The sequence below is a fragment of the Nipponia nippon genome, unplaced genomic scaffold (genome assembly GCF_047370975.1).
Source record: "Nipponia nippon isolate SJK-2023a ecotype South Korea unplaced genomic scaffold, ASM4737097v1 scaffold_3, whole genome shotgun sequence".
Classification (NCBI taxonomy): Eukaryota; Metazoa; Chordata; class Aves; order Pelecaniformes; family Threskiornithidae; genus Nipponia; species Nipponia nippon.
Window position 1 is genome coordinate 74717991 of NW_028262347.1, and position 23982 is coordinate 74741972.

The following is a 23982-nucleotide window of genomic DNA, read 5'->3' on the forward strand; positions in this document are numbered from 1 at the left end:
CATTTTAACACATGTAGTCATGAAAAGGAGAAAACGTTCCTGGGAATTTTATTTTTCTTGGTGAACATGGTTGACTTCATCTTTCTGTCCTTCTCCTTGGCATTTCCTGATGATATGAATTTAGGAGTATGGTTTTGAGAGCTGGTATTTGTATGCAAATACATGCAAATTAGCACTACCGTGTTTTTTCTTAGGGAGTGTGGAATGTTTTGCATTAACAAACATCACAGAGGGTATAGCGTGTACACACTAGTGCCCTCTCCAGGCAGTGACATTGCACAAAACCATAACAGGTGGAGGTGTGGCCCAGAACTTGTGCAGCCCCGTTTGCTGCACTCTGCGGTCACAAGCACCTGCATCCCTTCTCTGAACGCTGCAGAGGTCAGTGAAAACGCTCACGGTGGCAGTGACTGCTGTGGAAACAAGGGCTTTCCTTGTGATGAGACTGATTTTCCCAGCGTGGCAGAAGAGTATGGTGACCTGTAGTACAAGACCCCAACAGTTTCTGCAGTGGCCCCTGGAAACTGCCGTAAAAACTGAACTGTAGCTCGCTTCCCCAGCTTCTGCCTCTCACTAGTGTAGGAAATGGGCCTCTGAATTATTAAGATTAAAAAAAATTGGATAAGCACCTCATTGTTGTTGGACTCAAGGGTTTCACGGCTGACGCTGGTGGTCTGGAGGATGCATGCAGAAATGGAGTGGTACAGAGAGCTTAATGGAGAAGATGGTGAGAAAAATGACGTAGATCTTCACAGGCATAAGACCTGCAGCAAAGGAACCCGTGTCTCCCTGGTACCAGGAGGAGAAGTCATGAACATGAAACAGCAACTCTCTGTGCCACTGCCTGCCCTCTTCCAGTGCTGGGGCCTCGTCCTCCGTGGGGGTGGTTGTCTGTAGCACCGAAAGCAACCACGGGCTACTTGACCCTCTTCTTTAGGGTTAGCGTTTGCTCAGCACCTTCTCTGGCGGGGAGCAGGAAGAGGCAGGAGCTGGCGCCCGAGCGTGCCCCTCGCCTTTCCTTACCTCGTGCGCGCCGTCTCTGTGCTGCGCTTTTCCAGCGTGCTGCAGAAAAACAATGAAACCAGCACATGCAAACGGGGATGTCTTGATTCGATGCTGGAATGTAAAAACTGGAGGGCAAATTTGGTTATGGTGGAGCACAAAACTTTACAAACAAACAAACAAAAAACTCAACAAAACCCCCAAACCCAACAGCACAGAAACCTGAAAGTCTTTTTCGGAAAAAATGCCAAATTCTACTTTTCTCTGAGAATCTTGGTTTCATTTTTGCCCTTTAAGCATTAAAAATATTCTTCATATCTTTGATTTAAAAAGTTGGACAAATTTGAAATGAAAAATATTGTTTTGATACCCATTTTTGGTGTAATTTTTATGTATTGAGTAGATTTCTCCTGATTGTAATTTCTGGAGCAGTGCATGGGCTTGGATACTGTTGGAACGTATTTTCACCTTTATCTACTCCACCTTCCTCCTTCTCCTGGATCTTTACTACGGAGCATTTAGGACTGTTCATTGTCTGGAAGTTTCTGTCTACTTCTGTTTTTTGGAGTCTTGGCTCTCTGCTTTCCAAAGTAAATTTTCTCAGTCACTTCCTCTTTATTACGTTATCACCTTGCCTACCAGAACAAGACTGTGAGCAGAACTGAGATGCACATATTTAAATAGCCACTTAAATTTTTTCTCTGTGTTTTCTTGGTAAATTCTGTACGCTGAAGATACCCCACAGTGTAATATTAAAAATGCCAGTCGCCTGTTGTTTGCAAGATGTGTAATGCTTGTAATACCACAGAGTGGTAACAGTCTGGAGCCTGATACTGGTAAACAAGATAGATAGAACAGAGTGAAAAACAGAACTTTTAAAAGAGTTTGTAAAAAAAAGTCATTGCTATAGATTATAGCCTTTCAGCCTGTCAGAAATGCCAAGTCTGTGTCTTTGCTTTTGCTTAGTAGTTACATAAGATCATCTCTGCAAAAGGTTTTATTTCTAAATTTCCCTACAATCTGGTACAAAAATGTCCTATTGTGCTTATAGGTGTGGTACGTTATAGTAGGGAACATTTGTAGCTTGGTCTAGTATTTATACAGCACTTTTACATTTTCTGACAGCTTGCTTTTTTTTTTTTTAAAAACACTAACACCTGCAAACTTGCAGACTGAAAAAGGCTGAGGTTGAAGCCAGTCAATCCTGAATGTCATTTAAAATCTTGACTGTCTTTCTGTGCACAGGTGCAACCTTCCTCCTCTATCCAGTGAATACAGCAAGGACGTTGGATTGAAAACCCAGCTGGTGACTGCAAATCCCAGTATAATTCAGAAAAGGTAGAGAGCATATTGTTCCTTCTCTGGTTGGGGGAAACAAGAAGAAAAATGCTTCGTCTGTGTTACAGATACTAGGGCATCAGAGCTATGTTCTTAACAATCTTCTGATCTTGGAAAAGGATCTGGAAAAGATGAAATAGGCAATGGTTTGGTGTTAGGTGAAATAATTCAAGACTAGACCCCTGAGCCTTTCACTGTAGGCAGGGAAACTAAGGGTGGCTGGCTTTTACAGCGTTTTTTCTTCTACCATAACCCCCTCAGTGCTTCCAGCTCCCTCCGTTTACCATGCGCTGGGCACGTGCCAGAGGTGCTGTGGCTGCTCCCAAGGCAGGTACGTACTGGGTGGCCCAAACTACTCTGCTGGCCAGGCCAGCTGGCTGCTGCATCCCACCATTAATGAAGATGCTAATTTGGGTTTCTCTTTGCTTCACCACTGATAACCCCTGGGTTCTTACTGTCGTCTTATTATTTGTTTGATACTGACTTGCAGGTGCAAAAGTGGTTAGGATGGAACTAATTGGCAGGTTGTGATCATGCAAGCCTCACTTTCTTAGGAAACTGGGACAAATTTTTGTTATTTATTAGAGCTGGTTGAAATTTTCCAAATGTCAGTAGCTGATGAGAGAGGGGAGGAGGGAGGGGGGGAAAAAAGAAAGTCATCGCCGTGTCTCTGATTTTGCCTTCCTGAATTTTAATTGCTATGTGTTATTTGTTTATCACCCGGAATGAGGTGGGCTGTTCTCAGGCAGAACAAGATTTGGTCGTAACCTGCCATGTTCACTGAAAAACACAGAGAAAAGGCATAAAGCAAGGGAATGAACAGGAAATGAGTAGGCATAAAGAAATGTATAATGTGGGTACTGGGAGGTGAAGGATTGTGAAAGGAAGCAAAGCAGGGAAATAAAATGAATAATAGAAAGCCAGGTGTTTCAGGAAGAAGAAAGGCACAGACTTGGAAATGGATGTTTGATGGTATTTAAATGTAATATTTTTCCTCTCTATCAGGAATTGAAGGGTTCTCTAGTTTTGTGCGTGGAAAAGATGACAGTCTTTCACAGAATAGAAAAGAGAGGGTGAGCAAGAGAGAAATGGAGTAGTAATCAGCTTCAAGAGCTGATTCGAGGCAGAGAGTGTCTGAATAGGAGAAGGCACAGAAGTGCTTGTGGGATGAGATGAAAGCAAACCAAGCAGAACTGGCAGAGGATGGCACCAGGTGCCAGGCGAGAAGAGGGAGCAGCTCAGGGCAGTGGACCTGAAGATGGGGAATCTGAAAACTCTGTGGGATGTAGATGGCTAATGAGGTTGATTTAAGAAGTGGGATGAAATGGCCAGAACATCCCATCAAGGAAAGAAGATTAGTTTGGCCATGGCATTTGGGATAAAATGAAGCGGAGCGGTGTGAAACATGAAGCTTACAAAAGATTTTACAGTTGTCAAGGGGGAGGATTATTAAACTCATGGATATTTATTTTGTACCCTCCCCCCCCCATCAAGGCCTAGTGTGGAAAGCTCGCTGTACTTGGTAGTTTTGAACGGAAAGGAAAAGGAAAAAGCGTTTTAGTGATGCTACAGGGAGGCTATAGAGCTACACCGGAGAGACTGTGGAGTTATCCAGCAAGAAGGAAGGGAAGAAGTGAGCAGATGGTTGAAGAAGCAGACGGAGAGAGTGAGACGCTACTTTGTGAGAGGGGGATATCACAAGGAGGAGTGGAGAGGGAGGGAAATGGGAGAAGAGAAAGGGAGGAAGGAATAGATGGGGAACAGGAAATGGGATTGTGTTCAACGTCAGTTTTCAAAATGAGTGGATGATAACTGCGATGCAAGACCTTTGACGAGAAAGTAATGTGGGATGTATATGCATGTGTATTGGTTAGGTAAGGAGATACACAACCAGTAACTGAGAATGAGACAGAGAACAAATTCATAGTACTGAAAATTGGCAGAAACCTTCTCTGAGGCTTGGAGCTCTTGAGGGATCTGACACTTTGCTTCCTTTGCCTGGTCAGGAAGAGATTTTGGTTTTTTTTAAATATTTTACTGATGTTTCCCGTATGCTATCCAAAGTCATTATTTTACCTCCTGTGTGTTAAGTTAGAGTTGGAAAAAAAGGTGAAAGCTTGGAAGTTAAAATAGAAAAAAAAGACTACTACTCTGTCAACAAATAATCCATTTCTAGGGCAAGAAGCTTTTTAGGGAATTAAGACTGCATATAAGTCCAGACTTTCATGAAATTCAAGGACATTCAGATTGGTGACTGATATGTATCTGTTTCTAAGCTAGAAGTTAACTAGCTTCACATAATGGTATTATTCATTATCATTGTTCCCCTCTTCTCTTGTCCTTACTTTAAGTAGGTTGATGTTGATGAGGCTTGACATCTCAATTATCTCTCAAGTGTGTTATGGCAGATTTAGTGAATTGGTCCTGCAACACCATTCATGGCTTCTAAAAGATTTATCCTTACCAGATAATTTATGATGAGGCATATTGGATAGGGCAAAGTTTCATACCAGGGGTGTGGAGGCAATTTTCTCTGTAGTTTTAAAACCAAAATGATTGCCTTCAGAAAACTAAATTGTTGGCAGTAATTATTACAGAGTGATATCTGAGCTACCGCCATGTCCCTCTAGACTTAGAGCCTTAGGATGGGAGAGTCAAGATTTTAATCTGGGAGTGTATTGACTTTAGAGATACCTTCTAAACATTGCCTTCTGCAAAACTTCAAGTGTGCAAATAATAATGAAAGAATCAGAGATCAAGTTCCTACTCCATTTTCAGCAGGAAATATGACTGTGCAGGCAGTACAGTTTTCACTTGTACAATATTGTGCTCAGTTCTCATTTGGGTTTGAAAACCAATGAGGAATTTCCTACCCTAACTTTGCATCATATAATACAGGAGTACTGACAATGGAGGTACTATAATAGAAATTTCCCCAGCTGACTAAGAGGACTTGTGATGACTGCCCCAGATTCTTTTTTTCTCTAAAATATTTCACGGGCATCTCCCTTCAGTTAATATTGGAACTCGCAGTCCTTCGAGCCTGTGTAAAACTTCTTTTTCGACTTTGTATTCAAACCTTACCTCTCTGTCAAACCCTGGTTTGAGGTTGCAGTTGGGATTGAAATGTTTCATAAAGCTACTCCTGGGGCCACTGCGAGATTTCCCACCCTCTGCCCCCCAATACTGTTGAGGGACTGCAAAAAGGTTGGTATCTTTGATGTTTCCAGTTCATTCCCCTACCACTCTAGTCAGCTTGGCCTTATCTGTAAGGAACCACTTTGTAGGCAGAAGATTATTCTATATTTGTTCTGGTTTTTATTTTCTTTCCATGAGTAGCTGCTCTAAGTCCCTGCTAGGAAAGAGGCAGTGCAGTAGTGAGACCTGTGATGTGCCTACAGCCATTCTTAGACTCTGGGAAAAATCAACAAGGTTATGTGATTTACAGTGATTGTTTCTATATTCTGAACACTTCTCCACAGCTGTGGAGAGGGACTAGTCAGTGGATCGCACATGAACATAAAAATGCTTAAATAGGTAGTGATGATTTTCAACTGATGGCATAAGATTTTTGACTAAGAAATGTAGCGTTACCATTTGGGATGTGGATATTATGTGTTTCTGAAGTCGCTGGCTCTGGGCTGTTTAAGAAAAGCAAATTCTAGCAATTTCTTACCATCTTCAACAACTCTTGCAAATGTCATACTCTTACCTTTTGTCTAAACTTTTAATTAGATCTTCAGACAAATGCTGTTTGCAGCAATCTTCCTTTCTAGTCACCATGTCTGCTTACTCTGTCTAACCCATGCACACATATATCATCATTAATGTGGATATAATAGCCCAAATAGATGGTTTCCCAGCATTCAGTGAGTTTGAGATCGACTGATGTTTGCTGGTATTTTATCCACGAGCTCTGTGAGTGTTTCTGATCTGTGTAGAAATAATCTCATTACAAAATGGCATGATGACTACGATAGAATTCTTTATTCGCCATAATTCAACATCGGTATAACTGACAGAGGCCCCTGAGGTATGTAACGCACACCTCCCAACACTCTTTGAGATGTAATGCAATAATCGGTTGAATTGTGTGAAGCTTGTCCCCCTTCTCCTTTCAGGGTGCTGTATTTTCTCAGGACTGGTGGTGCTGGAAGGAAGACCTGTTGCACCTCGGGGAGAGCAGGCAGCCGTGCAGCTGCTCTGAGGGCTGCCGCTGCTGCTCGCAGCTTGAGGAGCAGATGGCGAAGGGGGACTCAGGTTTGCTGCCCTCACAACCCCCACTGTATGATGAGTAGTCAGATCTGCTCCTTTCCCTAGGGGAAACCTCTCTGTGCCTCCTCACCTCTGAAGGGAGAGCTCAGACTCTTCCGCTACCTGAGCCCTCCATGGTGGAAAGCACATCGGTCCATGGCAGGGGCAGAGTGTGGACTGATGCTGCTGGTCTGGCAGGAGAGGAGAGCCCTCCTGCTGAAGGGAAGAGCCAAGGTGCCCTTCCCCGCCTCCATCTCTGCGGCTGCTTCAGTGCCATGGAGGTCCCCGAGAGCAGGAGCTTGGTGTCCACAGAGGCTGCGTAGCCGGGCTCTGAGGCACAGCTCTGCCACCCCTGTTTGATATCCTCTCCCCTCATCGTGTAAATCCACTTGAATGAGGACCGGGTCATTCCTCTATGTGTTTAGGGCTTTGGAGGTTACTGTAATTAGATTCATTATGAAAATTTCTGTGAAACACCTGCACTGTCAGAGACAGGCTGAGGGTGTAGGTGATCCGTGTTTCTGCTGCTACGGTGTTTCTACTAGAGCATGCCTTGTTGCTTTGAATACGGAAATAAGTGAAGGGTTAGTTGAGGTGGTATCAATCTTCATTCTTTGAAATGTGGATATTTTTGTGTAAGTCTTTGTAGTGGAGTCTCCCAACAGTTATGTAACATTGCCAATGGATAGCTGAGTCTATATAGTCTCCAATATCCAGTAGTCTGACTGAAACTTGGATAACCAGATTTAGGATCAGCCATTACACTTTGCAGCTCAGTATGAACTTCCATCACTGAACGTGAACATTTTTTTTCAGTAAATTAGTTCATTTTTTTGATCTCTGCTATGTTTGACAAGTTTTTGCTGCATCCAGTTTCCTGCTCTAAAGCAAGATGAAGGAATGAGACTAAAGGCTAACAAACGCAATGATTCTGCCTCTGAGCTTTGAAATGTCAGTTAAATATCGCTGTTGTTTATTAGATTCCCACGAAATTTCAGTAGGATTAAATTTGCTTTCCAGTTCTCCCTGCATCTTAGAGACAACTAATAATCTTTCCTGGATTCAGTCCTGAAGACATCTTTGAATCCAATTGACTTAAGCAATTAAGAATAAAAAGATGGAACTGAGACAATTATTTAATTTGATAAAAGCTTCCTTCATCCTTGATTAAACAAATGTACAATATTAAGCCTGTTGCTGACACTCATCAAAATGATACATGAGAATTCCACTTGACTATGTCTGCATGTGAAAACTATATATTTCGTTCCTAGGTAGTTACATTTTAATTTGGTAATTGCAAAAGACCACAAAAAGAAAGAAAAAACCCACCCATAAAATAAGTTATTCAAGGAAAAACCTTCTTGCTCATCTTGTCCTTTCTTTAGGAGTCAGGTGATGAGAAGATCTTTCCTTGTAGAGTAATTTAATCACCAGATTTTAAATATTTCACATAGAAGTTCTTCTTTCATTCCTGGTATCTGAATACATCTAAGATTATTTCATTGAGAAGTACTCCAAAGCGATAAGAATCGTTGTTTTCATTCACGTTGCAAAACTGCCCTTTTATGTTCTTCTGCAAGAGTCTGTGAACATCTATGCCAACAGCAAGGGGATAACATTTCTGGGAAATACTTCTTTAGAGGCAAGACCATAAGAAACCCTTCTGTATATGGAGGTTGCTTGGAGCCCCATTTGTTGGTAACCAATCTTTTCTCTCCTCTAACACAAAATTCCTTTAAAAACTTTAATTAACAACTGAAGCCTTGGTTTCTCTCTGTGAGGAACACCTATTTTTGTCCTCATTTGAACAGAAAAGGAAGTGAAAGTGGGGTGATGGAGAGGACTTGCCAGTGTTACCACCAGGCCAAAGGCAGATCTAGGAAAAAAAAACCCATCCAGAATTTCTGATTGGCTTTTGTGATTTATTAGCTGATGAACAGAAAAATGTGGAGTTTTAACAAAGCCATGCTGTGATTAGGACAGTTCGATGCTATTAGAGCCATGCTTTGACCCCATTTCCATCGATGGCTTTTACTCTCTTATCCATCCCCTCTCTATGTAATTTCCAGTGTGGACAGGATTATAGTCTAAAGTAAGAAAAGTATATAGAAAACTTAAAAAAAATGCTGATCTATTTTGTATTTTCCTCTGTTTTTTACAGATGAGATTTAGATGATTTTTTTCCTTTTAAAAGTTGCAGAGTTTGGCTGCAAAGTCATAGTTTTCAGTGATCTAGAAATCATAACCTACATAGAGAGACTTATGTGGAACAGTCTTTTGCAGTCGAATCAAACATTCCCCAATAGTGTAATTCATTTGAATTAAACCCCATATGTACAGCTCCAATTCTAAAGTCAGCTTTTGAAATCATAGCAGTAGATCAGTCCTACTGAAAAGCGTCTATCTGCCCGCTACAGATGTGCAGCCAATACTGAGTGAAGTGACGCCGCAAGCATTAGAGTTAGAATTCAAAGGTATAATGAAAAATTAGAGAAGCATTCTGAACTAAACAGAATGCTATCCAGAAAAAGCAAATGTAGAGTCTTCCACGTGGGGAGGAATATGTGAAAAGTTGGGGGAGTTACTGCCTAGGTGGCGTTTCTGCAGAAAAGAAGCATGTGGTGTTAGGTCAGTGACTAAGCATGAATGGCAATGTCCTACTATTCAGATAATAGCAAATGCCGTGCTGGGTTATCTAAATAAGTGTAATGCATGAAGAGATATATTTAAGCTCAACTATGGCCCAGCTGGGGTAACGTACTTGGTTTTGGCACCCTGTGTTCAAAAAAGCTGCAGATCCCAAACATGGAGTGTCAACTGCAAGGTGCAGCAAAGAGCAGGAAGAAAGAGAACTATGAAGCCTAAGCCCCAAGGAAAGGATTGTTGCATCGAGAGCTGTCTCAAAATATTGAGGTGGCTTCATAAGCGAAATGTTGGTTGCTGTTGATGAGATGAGAATGAGTGGGCTGAAATTTTGGGTTAGGAGAATGAGAACTGAGAAGAAAAGTTATTTAATCTGGTAGGAGAGAAGAAAGGAGAAGGAAAAACTGAGGAGAGCTGTAACAGTTTCCCAGCTGGTGGAGGTGGTGGAGGTGAGACAATACCTCATCGGCAAAAGCGGTTGCTAGGAAGAACTTCCCAGAGAGTGCTGTGAAATCCACGTAGCTTGTGCTTAAGTACAGGTTAAATAAGTTGGGCTGATGAAGTAAAATCTCCCCTGAGACAAAAAGCAGGTAAGTTGATACTTTGGTTGACCATCTGTTCAATTAATCTATAAAACTCTCCATGTTACAGTAATTTAAAGGGCTAATTGATAATGGGATGAAATGGGAAATTATAAATGAAATGTCATGAAATTATAGTTTGATGCTTTCTCTTAAACAACAATAAATGTTTTATTAGTGATCATCATAAAGCAGAGAGAAAAGATATCAGGATTAAAATAATCCATTTGGATTTCTGATTGAAAAGTCCTCAAATTTCAATTCTAATGTGTGTTTTTTGTAGAATTGGAAAGGAATAGGATGCAGTATCTTACGTGCGCATTTTGTATATCTGCTACCTTAAACTGGGATTTTGGTGATAATCATAGCTATCATAGTGAATGGCATTTTAATTGCAAATTTTTGCCTTACCAAAATCACCAGTGCTTGCCCATATGTGCTGATATTCATTAACACATTGTCTCACACATTTTCATTTTCTTGGCAAGCCATTGCAGGAAGACTCTTGCTTTTGGTTCCCCCCCCGGCCCCGCTGTCTTCTTAAGACCACTGTGTTGAAGAGTCTGCCAGCAGTACTAAACAGAAAGACAGCCAGCTGTCTGATTTTCCATTATTAGGTTTGTGAAATGGGAAAGCTATATATGTCTTGAGCAAATAATGCTTTTAATTAAGGTGATTTTTTTCATCCTTACATTGCTGCAGTAGGACTTCATATGAGAGCTTCTAAATCCTACTGCCAGCATGTGGAATAGCATACCCAAGTGCCTCATGTTTAAGTATGTGAGTAATATCTTCAAAGTTAGTGGAATAACTTACATGTGTTTTGTTGGATCAAGCAATTTAGTGTCTTGTATGAGCGACCCAAGTTTGTTCAGGGTAACAACCCAAAAGATTTTTAAGTGCCTAATCCATGTTTAGGTAACTAATCTTTTTTCGGTCTTTGGCTTTAACCTGGATTTTTCTACCATTATCCCATCTCTTGGATTTTTTTCAGATATTGTTTGGAAAGCAAATATATCTTTTTTTAAATGAAGATACAAGGCATCCTGCAATCTGAAAGACTGCAAATAATGAGAACACAGAAAAACTACTACTTCTCTGCAGTCTGTCAGACTGTGACATTCCCACCTTTTCTTTTGTTCCCATCTCTAAAAAATAACACTCACTATTAACAGCATCTGCAGCTGTGTGGGCCCCTAAACTTCAAAGAAAGCCTTCAAATTCAGGAGATGGTCTCAGGAGTGTAAGAATTATCCTTATGGACTTAGCACAGGCCAAAAGCTTTAGGTTAAGCATAAGTGTCAAAGAGGCAGAGAGGTTAATTACTATCTATTTTCTCATTAAACAGTGGAAGGCATTGCTGTGAATGAGATAATCGAGCTGAGGAGACTGGTGGGTTTTATTTCTCTGCTAATCTCTGCTGATTTGTCCAGACTTGTGAGATCCCAGCGCTGCTGATCTTGGGCAGAGGCTGACGGGCTGTGCAGTAGGTTATTCAGCAGTCTTCAATCTGGGCAGCAGGGTAGGTTGGGAAGTCAGTTGCCTGGTGGGTCAGCAAGAGCTTGTGCCTTAGAAGCCTCCTCCCTGTTTTTATTTTTGCACTCTCAGCTGGGGAGGACAAGATCTGGCCAATCATTTTCAGACAGAATTTGTTATAATGAATGCAAAAGTATTTGAAATGTTTTTCTGCGGACAATTTGGTTTGCATAGGCAATATTTCCATTCATGTAATGTCTGGAAAGATTTGCTTGTTAGAAAGCAATGTTTTTCTCAATAAAAATTTTAGGACGTTATTTCAATGTGAATTTCAGTGAGAAGACTAAATCAGTAGGGCTTAGAATAGATGCTGAAGGAAAGGATGAATGGAGAGATAAACGCCAGTGCATAGTCCTTTAGGGGAACACATTCTCTCCTGGGGTAAATCGCTGTAGCTCGCACTGCAGTACTTCACACCCACCAAAAACCTGACTTGGATTTTGTTCTCATCAGGGAGGGCTGGCTCTCACACTCACATAGCCTTTGGCTGGACTTGCTTTCCAAGCCAAAAAATCCCAGAGGGTGTGGATGAGACAATCTCTTCTTCCCTGTCTGCTCTGGGGTCTGCACAGCCTTCTCTGCCCACCCTCAGTGCTGGAAGTATAGCCTGTCCTTTGAGAAGGACGTGTAGGCAAGTTGATTTGTTGGAAAGCATCAATACTAAGAAGCTGCTAGTAGAGGCAAGGCAGAAGCTGATGCTTCATAGCTAAGCCATTTGGTGTAGTTTTTCACTGGAGAGTTTTCAGCTCTAGGTACCAATGCTAGTTCTGTTCTAGCAAGCTGGCACCATAGATGCTAGCCAGTGTGGAAGTCACAACACCTTTTTGACCCAAAATCGGTTATTTCTCGTAACTGGGTTAGTACCAGCATGTGTAGATATCTCAGCACCATCATCTTACTGATGTTTACCGTGTAGACTTAGCAAGCGGCCAATGTGCACTTCACTAGTCATGAAGATAGTCTTACAGAAATGCACAAATTAATCCTAAACAGTCCACACCTGAAGAAAATCCTGTTACATCCCTGGGAAATATAAAGATTTGTTGACATGGGTTGTTTTTCAAACTATTACACTCCCCGTAAGCTGGATGTGCAGTTTAAAAATCTAGGAGTGTGAGGTTGTGACTCATGAAATGTTTTTTATAAGCAAAAACTGAGCTGATTAAAAGGACAATTGGCTTGAGTCAGAATGTTAAAAAACTGGTGTATCTTTCTTACAAGAGGATGCTGTTAAATTGCTAGATATGAGTCACTGTAAGCATTAGAGAACATTTTTCATTATCAGCCTTTTATGTACGATAACAGAAATAGAATAATTTTCAGTGAAAATACACCTCCAAGTAGAGGCGGGTTTATTTTATTTTATAGTGAAACTGCTATTTTTCTGAACAGAACAAATCCAGTTGTAAAAATTGGCATTTGCATTTTATTGCCTTTAGTTTACTTCTGTAGGAAATTTGGGAAGTTGACAGCTGTCAAATTAGTGTTTTCCTTATATTTGTTTAGATAAATGTTTAGCTATAAAGATTGTTGGAGGGTAAGTGATACACTCGCTTCAGATGTGACTGAACTACTGGATCATTTTGTGCGTAGGAAGGTTGGTTAATACAGTGTGAGAAGGCATAGGGTTATCGGCGAAGGTCGGCTGCTCTGGTTAGGTAGCCAGACACGGGGCTTTTGGTCGGGTTGCTCTCCAGGGTCTTTTCCTGGTGCTGGTTCCTGCCAATATTTCGTGGTTTCTCAGAGCAGAGAAGAAAAACTGTTGCTGGAAAATTGAAGTCAGCTATAAAAGGATGCCTGTTGCTTTCTGCATGACACAGTTTGGGTGACATTTTGCATCAGATGAATACTAGCAGCTAACCCTGTCTCTGAGATTTTAAGAAGACCTGGTGCTGAGTACTTCTACCCTGTCTCTAAAACCATGAGGAAGTACGTCGTTGCTTCTAAGGGAAAGGAGAGTGTAGTCAGGAAACCTTTCTGAACAACAGTCCTTTGAAGAGGAACTGCTGTAAAAAGTTGACTGTAAAGCAATGAAGAGAGGGTTAGAAAGAGGAGGCAATGGGAAAAGGTGTCTTCCTCTTAAGGACCTCAGAGGTTTCCTCCTTCAGGAGAGAAGACCAGTTTTAGATTTTATGATACCATGTTTATTCTCTGTCCATTCCTCTGCACAGAGCAGATCATGAAAAAGGAGGCTGTGAATACAGGTAATGTGCTGGGGGAAGCATCAGCACCTTTGAAGCACAGTGGGGTGGCTGCTGATGTCCATCATCATCTCTCCCATGCTGATGTCCATCATTCTGACCAGCTTGTCTGCTGGCAAAGAACAACTGCAAGAAAGATTTTTGCCGCTAAACCTGTATGGATTGGGCAGCAAACTGCTCAAGAACATACACCTTCCCAATAGCTTCATGCCTATTGCTGACAGAGGCATATGAGGGAAGAAGGGGACCGACTCAACTCTAGACAGACACATCTGTTCTCCAGTAGTGCTCCTCCTATTAGATGTATCAAAGTCATCTGTGGGGGTATTGATCTTGGTGGCTGCTTTGAGCTAGAAATAGAGCAGGATCCGTTGTCCGTTCAGGCACTGCTGTCTTGGAGACTGACTCCAAGTTCTGATATTTTTTTCAATGAGGCACCACTGACAAAGGAGGAGGGAGGGACAACCATTTACCTCCCTTTCATGTATTGTGGTAATAAAAAAATTGTACATTTTATCTTACTAACTCAGACACTTTTTGTCTTGCTTTATCTCTGCAGTTTTCTGTGAGATACAGCTGCTTGCATGTTCTTTTCTGGAGGGCTGATGCTACTTAATACAGCCTCATCCCCTTTCTTTTTTAATGCTCCCTATTAGGAGCTGGGTGTTGACCCACGGTGTTTTATTGTTTTCTTACTGTTTGCCCTTTCTGTTCCTTGGATTTGCTACTCTAAGTACAAGAACTGATTTTGAAGGAAATGTATTTATTTGAAATGTTAAAAAATGATATGGAGAGGTAGAAGGAACAGAGCATGAGCAGTAGAGGGGAAGAAACAACCTTTTAATAGTACCTGCATGTTAAATTGAATCTTTTATTTTTTATAGTTATTTATTCTCATTAGTTTCTCCGTGGAATGACCAAAGGGCAACAAATCTGGTCATCACATGATAAAGTTAAAATTGTCATTCATGAAATTCCAAACAAGAATTTTGCAGTAAAATTCTGAGAAATTGCTAGAAGTTTATTAAAGTTGGAACAATACAACACCTGCAAGGCAATACTCTGATATCATTGAGGAAACTAGCATTTGAGAGACTGTAATATGCTGAAAGAAAGAGGAGGATGTAGGCTAGAGCAAGTCTAGTGCACAATAGTGAAGAAGTCAATACAGCGAAGATAAACATTTACTCTTAACAAAGGGTTCAGAACAGAAGTGAAAATGGAGAACAAATGGGTTACGGAATTTTTAGGTAAACCAGTAGTTAGAGAGATCTGGCGACATTTTTTTCAGGAGTTTGTAAGTAAATAGCCAGAGCAGTATCAGGACCACTAAGGAAGGATCTTTGGGACTATTTTTTCACATGTTCTCAGTGAACGGTAAACAAGGAAGAGTAGTACCTGTATTAAAAGAGTGGGGAAAAAATGAAGGACAGAAGGAATTAGTTATTCTGACATAGTTTAGTACACGGAAAGAGAGTGGAAATGGTTAAACACTGAAGGAAGTATCTAGATGTTCAGAAGGCCTTTCACAGGAGGTAGCAAAGTTGTTAAATGGCATCATCATTGAGGAAAAAGTGTCATCAGGGATTAAAACCTAGTTTGAAAGCCAAGGTGTGCAAGGTATGAAAGTCAATTTTTCAAGCCTGTCTCAGAAAGTTGTGAGCTTCTGATACTGATTGATTTATGTTCCATAAGAAGTCTTGAAAATTGTAAATGGCTTAATTCTGACAACTCTGGAATGTGTTTTTAAACTTTGAGGCAGGGGGGAGAGGGGGAAGAAAGTGTCAAGCAGCTCAACCCACAGACTCTTTACTGTTCATTAAGAGATCATTGGAAGAAATGTTCTGATTTTATTGTAGATATGTCTGTGTTTCACTTGTATGCAGGCTGGCAGAATGATCAATTGGGTAACTGTGTGTATGCAAAATGGGCAGAATATTTATGGAAGCCAGCATTTCAAAATTACATAGCAGGGCTAAAAAGATGGATGAGTTGTTTTTTTTTTTTTTTAACCACAAAGACCCTATGTTTGTATTTCTCTTATGAGTTAGTTAAATTTGTGAAGAAACATAAACTCAAAACTGAAGGATTCAGTTAATATATGACCAAGTCATGGTCTGTTCCTGGAAGACTCTTTGGAGACCTTCCAGGAGGAGCAATATGGACAACAAGGGGATACAGCAGGTATCCTCTTCATTCATCACATTTGGAAAAAGTTTTGCTTCCTTTGTTGGTCCAGGAGCATGTCCAGTATCTTCTGAAAAGCAACAGTAGTTTTCTTGTAGCTATATTAGTTTAGGGATACAAAAGATAAGGTCTGTAGGGAGAGAGAATATTCAATAAAAATATAGCAAAGCGTTTAAGCACACAGAATCCCTTCCCCAAAACACAAAACAAGAAAAAGTACCAAATTAAACACCAACAATTCTGAGAACTGTTTCTGTTTTTTACGATGAATCAGCTGATCTAAGACACTACCTCTCCCTATAGGTCTTGCCTTGTTTATCTGCTGGGGAGGTAAAGGCATAGGTCTTCTTTCAGTTCTCCTCTGCTCCATCCATACCCTGGCAGTGTAGCAACAGTAATCCTTGCAAGTGTTGACCTCAGACCCACAGAAGTCAATGAAGCCATGCCCACATTGCAGAGCTGCTTCCAAAACACATGGAAGCCAGGGTATTGCCTCTGTTCTTCTGGCAGCCCGGGGCTTTTCCTTCATGAGTGTTTTTGGTAATGCAAGCCTCATTTGGTCCAGAGGACACATTTTGGTGAAGCCTGAAATTGAACTCACAGATTCATACCATAGAAGATAGACAAGCCTGTTTTTGAAGGTGGTCCTGGAGTAGCCAGCAAGAGACAGTGAGTCGTGGTTGCAGAGAGTTCCTTTAAGGGTTTTCATGGGCCTTGGGGGATGGCTTCTGCGGTGCAGAGGGACTCAAAGAAAGTGTAATGTGTGGCCTACAGTGGCATCAGTTCATCTGCATCTTCCAGCAGAGAGCTTAGCAGCAGGAAGTCCTTTGCAAGAGGGTAAGGGGACCTCAAAAGGTGGATGGTAGTGACAAGGGAGAGAGTCTAGTAGTGAAAGAAGTCTTGGTATGTATGGAGCTCCTGGTGTGGTTTTGATTGTCCAGACGTAAATGGAGAAAACACACAGCAGAGATATGTGCATTTTGGAATGTGATGTGAGAGGCTGTCATGATTATTTGTAAACATGGAAGACTGTTTTATCAACTTACGGTTTCCTTTTCTGACTAAGCTAGAAATACCTTACAAGGAGAACATATCTACTGCTTCTCTGCTTGGGCTCAAAGCAAATGAGGAGTTGCATTTATTTTGGACCAGTAGAAAAGATAGGCCTAGAGGAGAGCAAGAAGGTCATTAGGACCAAAGTCTGCAGTGTAAGTTGGGAAATGCTCTGAACGTGTAGCATCAGCCATCTGACTGGGCAGGGATTCTCCTCGTGTGCTGCATCTACCACCTTGACCTTTCCCCATGCGGTGGTGAGCTGAGCTGGAGAAAGTACCCGTGTGCTTGAACTAAACCCCAAAGACTTCGCCTGACTTCCGTCAGCACATAAGACATATCAAGGGATAGTATGGCAATTTGAGCTCTACCTCCTCTCAGTTTTGTCATCGCTGCAAGACTGAACGTTTTCAGTGCATTTACTTGCATTAATCAGGGATCCCTGCCCCATAGTGCTAGAAGTTGTCTGAACAAAAGACAAAAAGATGGAGCAGGACAGCTCCAAACAACTTGTGGTGGAAATGAAGGACAAAGAATAACAGTACAGAGAAACGGAGGAATTCAACAAAGCCATACGGTTTGGCATGACTAGCAACAGCCTCCACATTGCCCGAGTGCTCTTGTTTTTCCTAAAGCCACTTGGCCAATGCATAGGCTGGATTCAGTTTCTTACCTTTCACTATGCTGTTCTTATGAACAAAATCTGCTTCTCTTCGGGCATAAGACAAGAAATAAGAGTGGCCCTTTTAATTTGATGCCATTTCTAAAACAAAAACCTGCCATTTACATTAACGGAAGCCTTATCTTGAGTGCTTCAGAGCAACTTCCACCAAAGTCCATAGATACCGTGGTTTCTTGCACTCTGGCTGGTCTGTACCCAGCATTAATTTTTCCTTGTTTGAGATTGCACTTAAATAGCAAACACCCAGTTACACTGAGAGCTCCAAAGAAAAGTCTATGACATCACAGTAAAAAATCAGGGCTTGATTACCTGGGGAATAATCATAAAATAAGCTCAGGCTTGCATGAGTTTAAATTTGATCAATTAGAATAGAAAGCTAGATCAGAGCGTGTAGACAGCTTGTAATGTTGAACTGTATTATTAACAGCTAATAAAAGATAGAGCTGTAAAGTGCGAGTATAAAAGAGCTCCAGTAGAGCTCTGTAACACTCTTCCTTGAGTATGTGAATCTACAATTGTAAGATTTGGCATTGCTGATTTTGGCATGCTCTTTAAGCATTTGAATAACTTGTTTACTTCTCTCTGAAGCAGGCGGGCTGCTAAAATCAGACCCTTGAGGTTCTGACTCTTTGAGTCAAATTGCACACTAAAATTAAGTGTTCATGTCACGTGAGTTTTGAAACAATATGCAAGAGAGTTCTCAAGTGTCTTCGAATAAGAAATTTTAGCCACTTTATGAACTTCTTGTACATGAAATCTTACAATACTTTTTAACTTCATCTGTGCCAGCCTTCTAATTAGCTTTTCTACAGGGGTGTGGATTCTTTGTGCTTTAAAAGGAAAAGGAAATGCATTTTTCAGACTAGAATGTTTCACTGTGACTTTTCTATCATTTTTGCTTTACTCTATCTAGAAGGATAGCAAACAATGTGTGAAATACATGTGTTCTTGAATTTCTAATTCATTTATTTCATTACATGCTGTGAGGGTGTTGATTCTTGTATGATAATTATTACTTCTGCTACCGTTGGCAGGGTTTACTTACAAAGGAGACAGTGTTTCTGCCTGGGTTTATGTCCAGAGCAATGTTTCAAATCAATAGCAGTAGGGAATATGTACTGTTCACAGAAATAATCTTGGCTCAATTTTCCAGTGCCATGCCTGTTTCATACAGCAGGTTGGCAATTAGTGAGTAACGCTGCTATGAAGCACAGCGTAGAACAGAGAGCCGAGTCTGTCACTGTTTCTATGGCAAGAGTTCATCCTGCAGCTTAAAAGATTGTGGCTCATTTATAACTTAAATCAAAATTTCCTTCCTGATTCTAGGCAAATGCTATCAGCTTCATTCTCTGCTATCTTGCAATATCTAGTCATGAAGTACTGTAGTACTGTAATACAGTAAGGTAGACTTATACCACATGGTTGTATTTACTGTCCAACTAAGAGAGATGCTGATCTAATATTACCTTTTCCATCCCTACTTCAGGCAGAGACTTGGCTAAAGCCGGTGGGTAGATGTTTACATACCCAAGTCTAAGCATGTAATTTGTAATATTCTCCTTACTCTCTGGAGAGACTGAATGGATGCAGATTTTCATAGCTAAGGTTACTTGCCCAAGTCTTTGCAACACCGCAAATATGCAATCAAAACAGCCACCATCTTGGCAGGATAGAGTTGAAATCTTTTTTACAGCTGTGCTGGTTTTGACTGGGATAGAGTTAATTTTTTCCATAGTAGCTTGTATGGGACTATGTTTTGGATTTGTGCTGAAAACAGTGTTGATAATACAGGGATGTTTTTGTTGTTGCTGAGCAGTGCTTACACAGAGTCAAGGTGTTTTCTGCTTCTCACCCCACCCCACCAGCAAGCAGGCTGGGGGTGCACAAGAAGTTGGGAGGGGACGCAGCTGGGACAGCGGACCCCAACTGACCAAAGGGCTATTCCGTACCATATGACGTCATGCTCAGTGTATAAAGCTGGGGGAAGAAGAAGGAAGGGGGGGGACATTCGGCATGATGGCGTTTGTCTTCCCAAGTAACGGCTACACGTGATGGAGCCCTGCTCTCCTGGAGACTGCTGAACACCTGCCTGCCCATGGGAAGTAGTGAATGAATTCCTTCTTCTGCTTTGCTTGCACACGTGGCTTTTGTTTTACCTATTAAACTGTCTTTATCTCAACCCATGAGTTTTCTCACGTTTACTCTTCTGATTCTCTCCCCCATCCCACCGGGGGGGAGTGAGCGAGCGGCTGTGTGGGGCTTAGTTGCTGGCTGGGGTTAAACCATGACAACAGCTAAGCCTGATCAGGATTCACAGAATGGTTGAGGTTGCAAGGGACCCCTGGAGGTCATCTGCTCCAACCCCCTGAACAAGCAGGGCCACCTAGAGCTGGTGGCCCAGGACTGTGTCCAGCTGGGTTTTGATTATCTCCAGGAATGGAGACATCACCACCTCTCCAGGCCACCTGTTCCAGTGTTTGACCACCCTGACAGAAAGAAAGGTTTTCCCTGTGTTTAAACAGAATTTCCTGGTTTCACACACCGGGTGCCTCTGTCACTTGAGGTGTCTGGTTTGATAGGTCTGCTCAGATGTGTGTAGCTGAGAATGCTATCAGTAGTTGCTATAACTTGAGCCGAAGCTCTGTGATATAACCACATCTTCTGTATAATGAGATTTTAATCTTGTTTTTCTCTTCCTCTGTTCCTATCTAGTAGCTCGTTCTTTGTACTTGCTCTTCCATTTTGCATGCCAACACGTATTCTCCTTGTCACTGATACCTTATATCATGTACTCTTTTAGAGATTTTTTAAAAAAATTGAAACCTAGTTTAATGCATGTAGAAATACTCATTGTGCTGCTTCCGCTTACTCCCAATGGCAGTCTTAAAAACTGAGCTGAGCTAGCTGGCCCATGGAGCAGTGAGTTGAGTGGCACTGCTCTGCTGTGTCCTAACTGGAGGTAAATCAAAACCAACTAGAAAGAAAAAATGCCAAAATGAGTGAAAGACAAAATGTAATAAGCAGGATAAAAGGATGAAACATGGCTTCATTATTTTTTCTTTCTGTAAAGGTCAGTTCAGTAACTGGAAGATCTGCTTACACTGTACAAGGTATAAGGGGGTGTTTCTTAGATTCATTAGATTAATTAAACTATTTGGCTTGCTCTTGGTATGGTGAAGCGTTGCTTTCCAGATATTTCTGACCAAGCTACATCCTACCATCCTTCCACTATTTTTATGCCAGACTAACCTTTGGGGGAAATAACACTCCAAGAAGCAGCCAGATTTGTATCCTGACAGTAGACTGCTTGAGCAATAGTCAGGACAAGAAAACAGTAAGAGTTAAGCCTCATTTTTTAAGAAAGCAAGTGAGTTACAAAACAAAAGGAGAAAAAAAAAACCAAAACCAAACACACTATTCTGTAACAGCAGCTGCAGTGTTCAATTTTGTGAGACCTGGGCCTTAAAACCAAAGATACAACTTTAGTCAGGTATACATCAGAGGCCGCCAACTAAAATACAGTGAAGACCCTGCATCAGTACCAGATTTGTTGTAGGCTTCCATTATTTGTGGAAGATAGGAAGGGTCAATAGCCAGGGGAATAGCCTTGTAAAGCTAGTTAGGGGCTGAGGGGTTAGGGGCTAAGGTGGAGTAATACTGAGCTTGTTTACTGATAAGAAAATGATCACACTGCATGTACAGATCCAGACCTTTTAATGGATGTAACGCACCGCTGTGTGAGCCAGTAAAGTTCGTCACTCTGTAAATGATTCACTACAGGAGATGGGCAGCTCATCATCTGCTCATGTTCTTCCCATCAGCCCTAAAAGGGTCAGGTAAGTTCAGTTTACTCTGGGGTGACCCAGCTGGGGCTTTAGCAGGGATGTGCCAAATGGATGGATATCCCAGGAGTCCTAGTCGTGCTCTGTCCTCAGGTCATGCTCCGCGCTCTGTCCAGCTGTACGTCACTTGGTCAAGCCGATTTTCACTGTGCTCTGGTCTAGGCCAGGAGAAGTTAATGTAACTGCAGAACAGGCTTGAATGGCTGAATGCAAACTGCTTGGAGGTAGAACAAAAATAAAAACGAGCGTTCGTACTGGCACGAAGGTGTCTGGATACCGCTAACAAGTAAAATGGGAAGCAGTTCAGAACTGCAGTTCCTTCATGGGTTGTCTTTTGGCTCGAGTCCGCTCATGCCTTGTCCCATTCGGTCTCCCAGTGAATGACGACTTAAGCTGTTCTCGTCCTTCTGTGTCAGGCAGGAAGGAGCCTTCGGAAAAGCTGCAGGGTGTGGGTGGTACTAAAGCGTCTCTGACAGCCAGCTGCAAGGTTTACAGTTGGCCTTTAGGAAGGGTTTCTGACTGCTAATTGTGAACTGTAACAGAGAGCAGGAACCAAAAGACTTGTCTGAGAGGCATGATATAAAAGATTTTATCTCCATCCTATTTCAGAAGGTGTTTTTTTTTGTAAATGGAATAAATTTTAAGTCGAGCTGCTGTTTACAGACTGTTGCAGGGCTGAAGCATTTAGCAAGGCAGATGAAATATCATTGTCCCTCATTTTCAGATAGGATAACAGAAACACAAGGGAGCCATCACAGATGAACACTCAGTCAGAGTGAAGTCCAGAGCAGCGTATTCCTGGCTCCTTGTCCAGGCTTCAATCATAGGTGTTGGTTGAGGTACCCGGTATGAAGAGCAGACGTACGTTCTTGGCTGCTCATGCAATCTCTTTCATGAGTATTAAATCTGCATAAAGAGATTAATGGGACCTGCCAGAGAACCTGTTTCTGTCTGCAGAGTTGCTAATTGCTGTTCACACAGTGTCAGATTATTGCAGGGTTTGCTTCTCATCTCTGATGCTTCTTTCTCATATACAGAGGTGTTCATCAAGTGGCAAACTTACTGTCCAAGGAGTTTTCCTCTGGCATGGACTGGCAGGACCCTGAGCATCCCACTTTCCTACAGAGCGGATGATATCCATCAGTTGTGCAGGGGTGTGTCCTTCCTATTAGTTTTCCACAGTCACTGAGCAGCTGCAGCACAGAAAGACCTTCAACATCCTCCTTTTATTTTCATTAGCGTTTCTGGATGTTGCTGGGTCAACTCAGTTCTGGAGTAGTGTTTACCCTTCCTCTCATTTTGCCCTTTGCAACCTTGCCTGAAAATGTGCCCCTGTGAAATGAAGCCTTAAATAACTACCATTAGCAACAGTCCTGGAAACCCAGGTAAAAAAATTATAAGTTCATCAGTGGTAGTGGTGAATGTTATTTACTTACCTGAAATAAAGTGGGTGTGAGATAGTAATGCTTTTTTTTTTTTCCCCCTCCTTTGTGTTACCAGTTGCGAAGGATAATTCTGTCCTGTAGAGTGAACTGTCTTTTAAGGGCCTTCACATGGAGAAAGGCATGCAAGCATGGTAACCTTCAAATTGTTGTCTTCAGGTGGCTCTACTAAGGATCTGCTGGCTCTGTTAAGACAATGGAGTGTGGCAGCTGAAGCCCTGACCCACAGTTTTCAGTATGAATTAGGCTTGCTTTGCACTACTCAGACTTCTTATTTTCTGAAAGACATTTATTGCCTAGAGTGGAAGGGACATTGTAGTGGTCAGGGCAGGAACTGAGAAGCGAGATTTCTGTTGTGTGCTAGCTTTCTGATGTCAGGAAAGGTCATTTTTGGTTCAGATCGCTTACTTGAAAAATTGGCTATAGCAATACTCATTGGCATAGAAGGGGTTGATTTTTAGAATACATGTTTGTGGAGTTCCTTGGTTAGAAATCAAATAATATCCTTTGCTTAAACCTGGAGCAAGACTGCTTTTGCCTTTGTAGCAAGGTGTAGTTCTTAAGTGAGTTGAGCTGGGATATTAGGTAATCTCATTCCCATTTTCTATTTTATGCTTTTTTCTACTCTTCAATCTGGCTTTATATGCAAAGCAGCATTGTCTCACTGGAGGGGAGTGTGTGGGCTGAGTCTAGCCTTTGGAAAGCTTCTGTCCAGTCTGTCTCTGTGGAGAAGATGGGGAATAGCTGGTCAGGTAGCAAACACACTCTGACTAGCCAAGTGACTCCTTCAGAGCCTCCTCACAGCCTGGCAAAGTGAAAATGGCTGCTGCTGCTGAAACTAGGGAGGTATGGGGGGACTGGCAGCTACTGCACTGTACGGAGAGTTGGAAGGAAAGGTGGAGGAAGAGTGGCGCAAGGGTGTTTGGGAGATACAAAGATCTGAAGCCTAGATCTGCTTCTCACCTTTCTTGCGTTATTTTTTCCCCCCTTTCCTCACTAAACAAGTAACACGCTAAACATGTAACGCCAGCTCTGTGTGGCTGGAAGCAAAACTATGTCAGTGCCATAGAAGAGTTTGCAACGGTAACATATCTGACTGACGGAGGCACTGAACATGTGCCCCTAACGCATGTTCCCTCTGCTTCTCCGTGTTGCATACGGACTAGTCACGAACCTCCTTCGGCGGCCAGCTGGAAGGGGCTCCGCTGTGAATCGCTC

The 23982-nt window shown here is 41.9% G+C and overlaps 1 protein-coding gene across 1 annotated transcript in view; it reads left to right on the top strand.

Annotated features, from left to right (window-relative positions):
• The window catches only part of ST8SIA1 (ST8 alpha-N-acetyl-neuraminide alpha-2,8-sialyltransferase 1), a 147050-nt gene that overhangs the window by 74332 nt on the left and 48736 nt on the right, over positions 1-23982 (top strand). The window contains exon 4 of the mRNA XM_087766133.1: positions 2248-2340. Coding sequence (XP_087622259.1) covers positions 2248-2340 — 93 coding nt within the window. The remainder of the gene's footprint in view (positions 1-2247; positions 2341-23982) is intronic.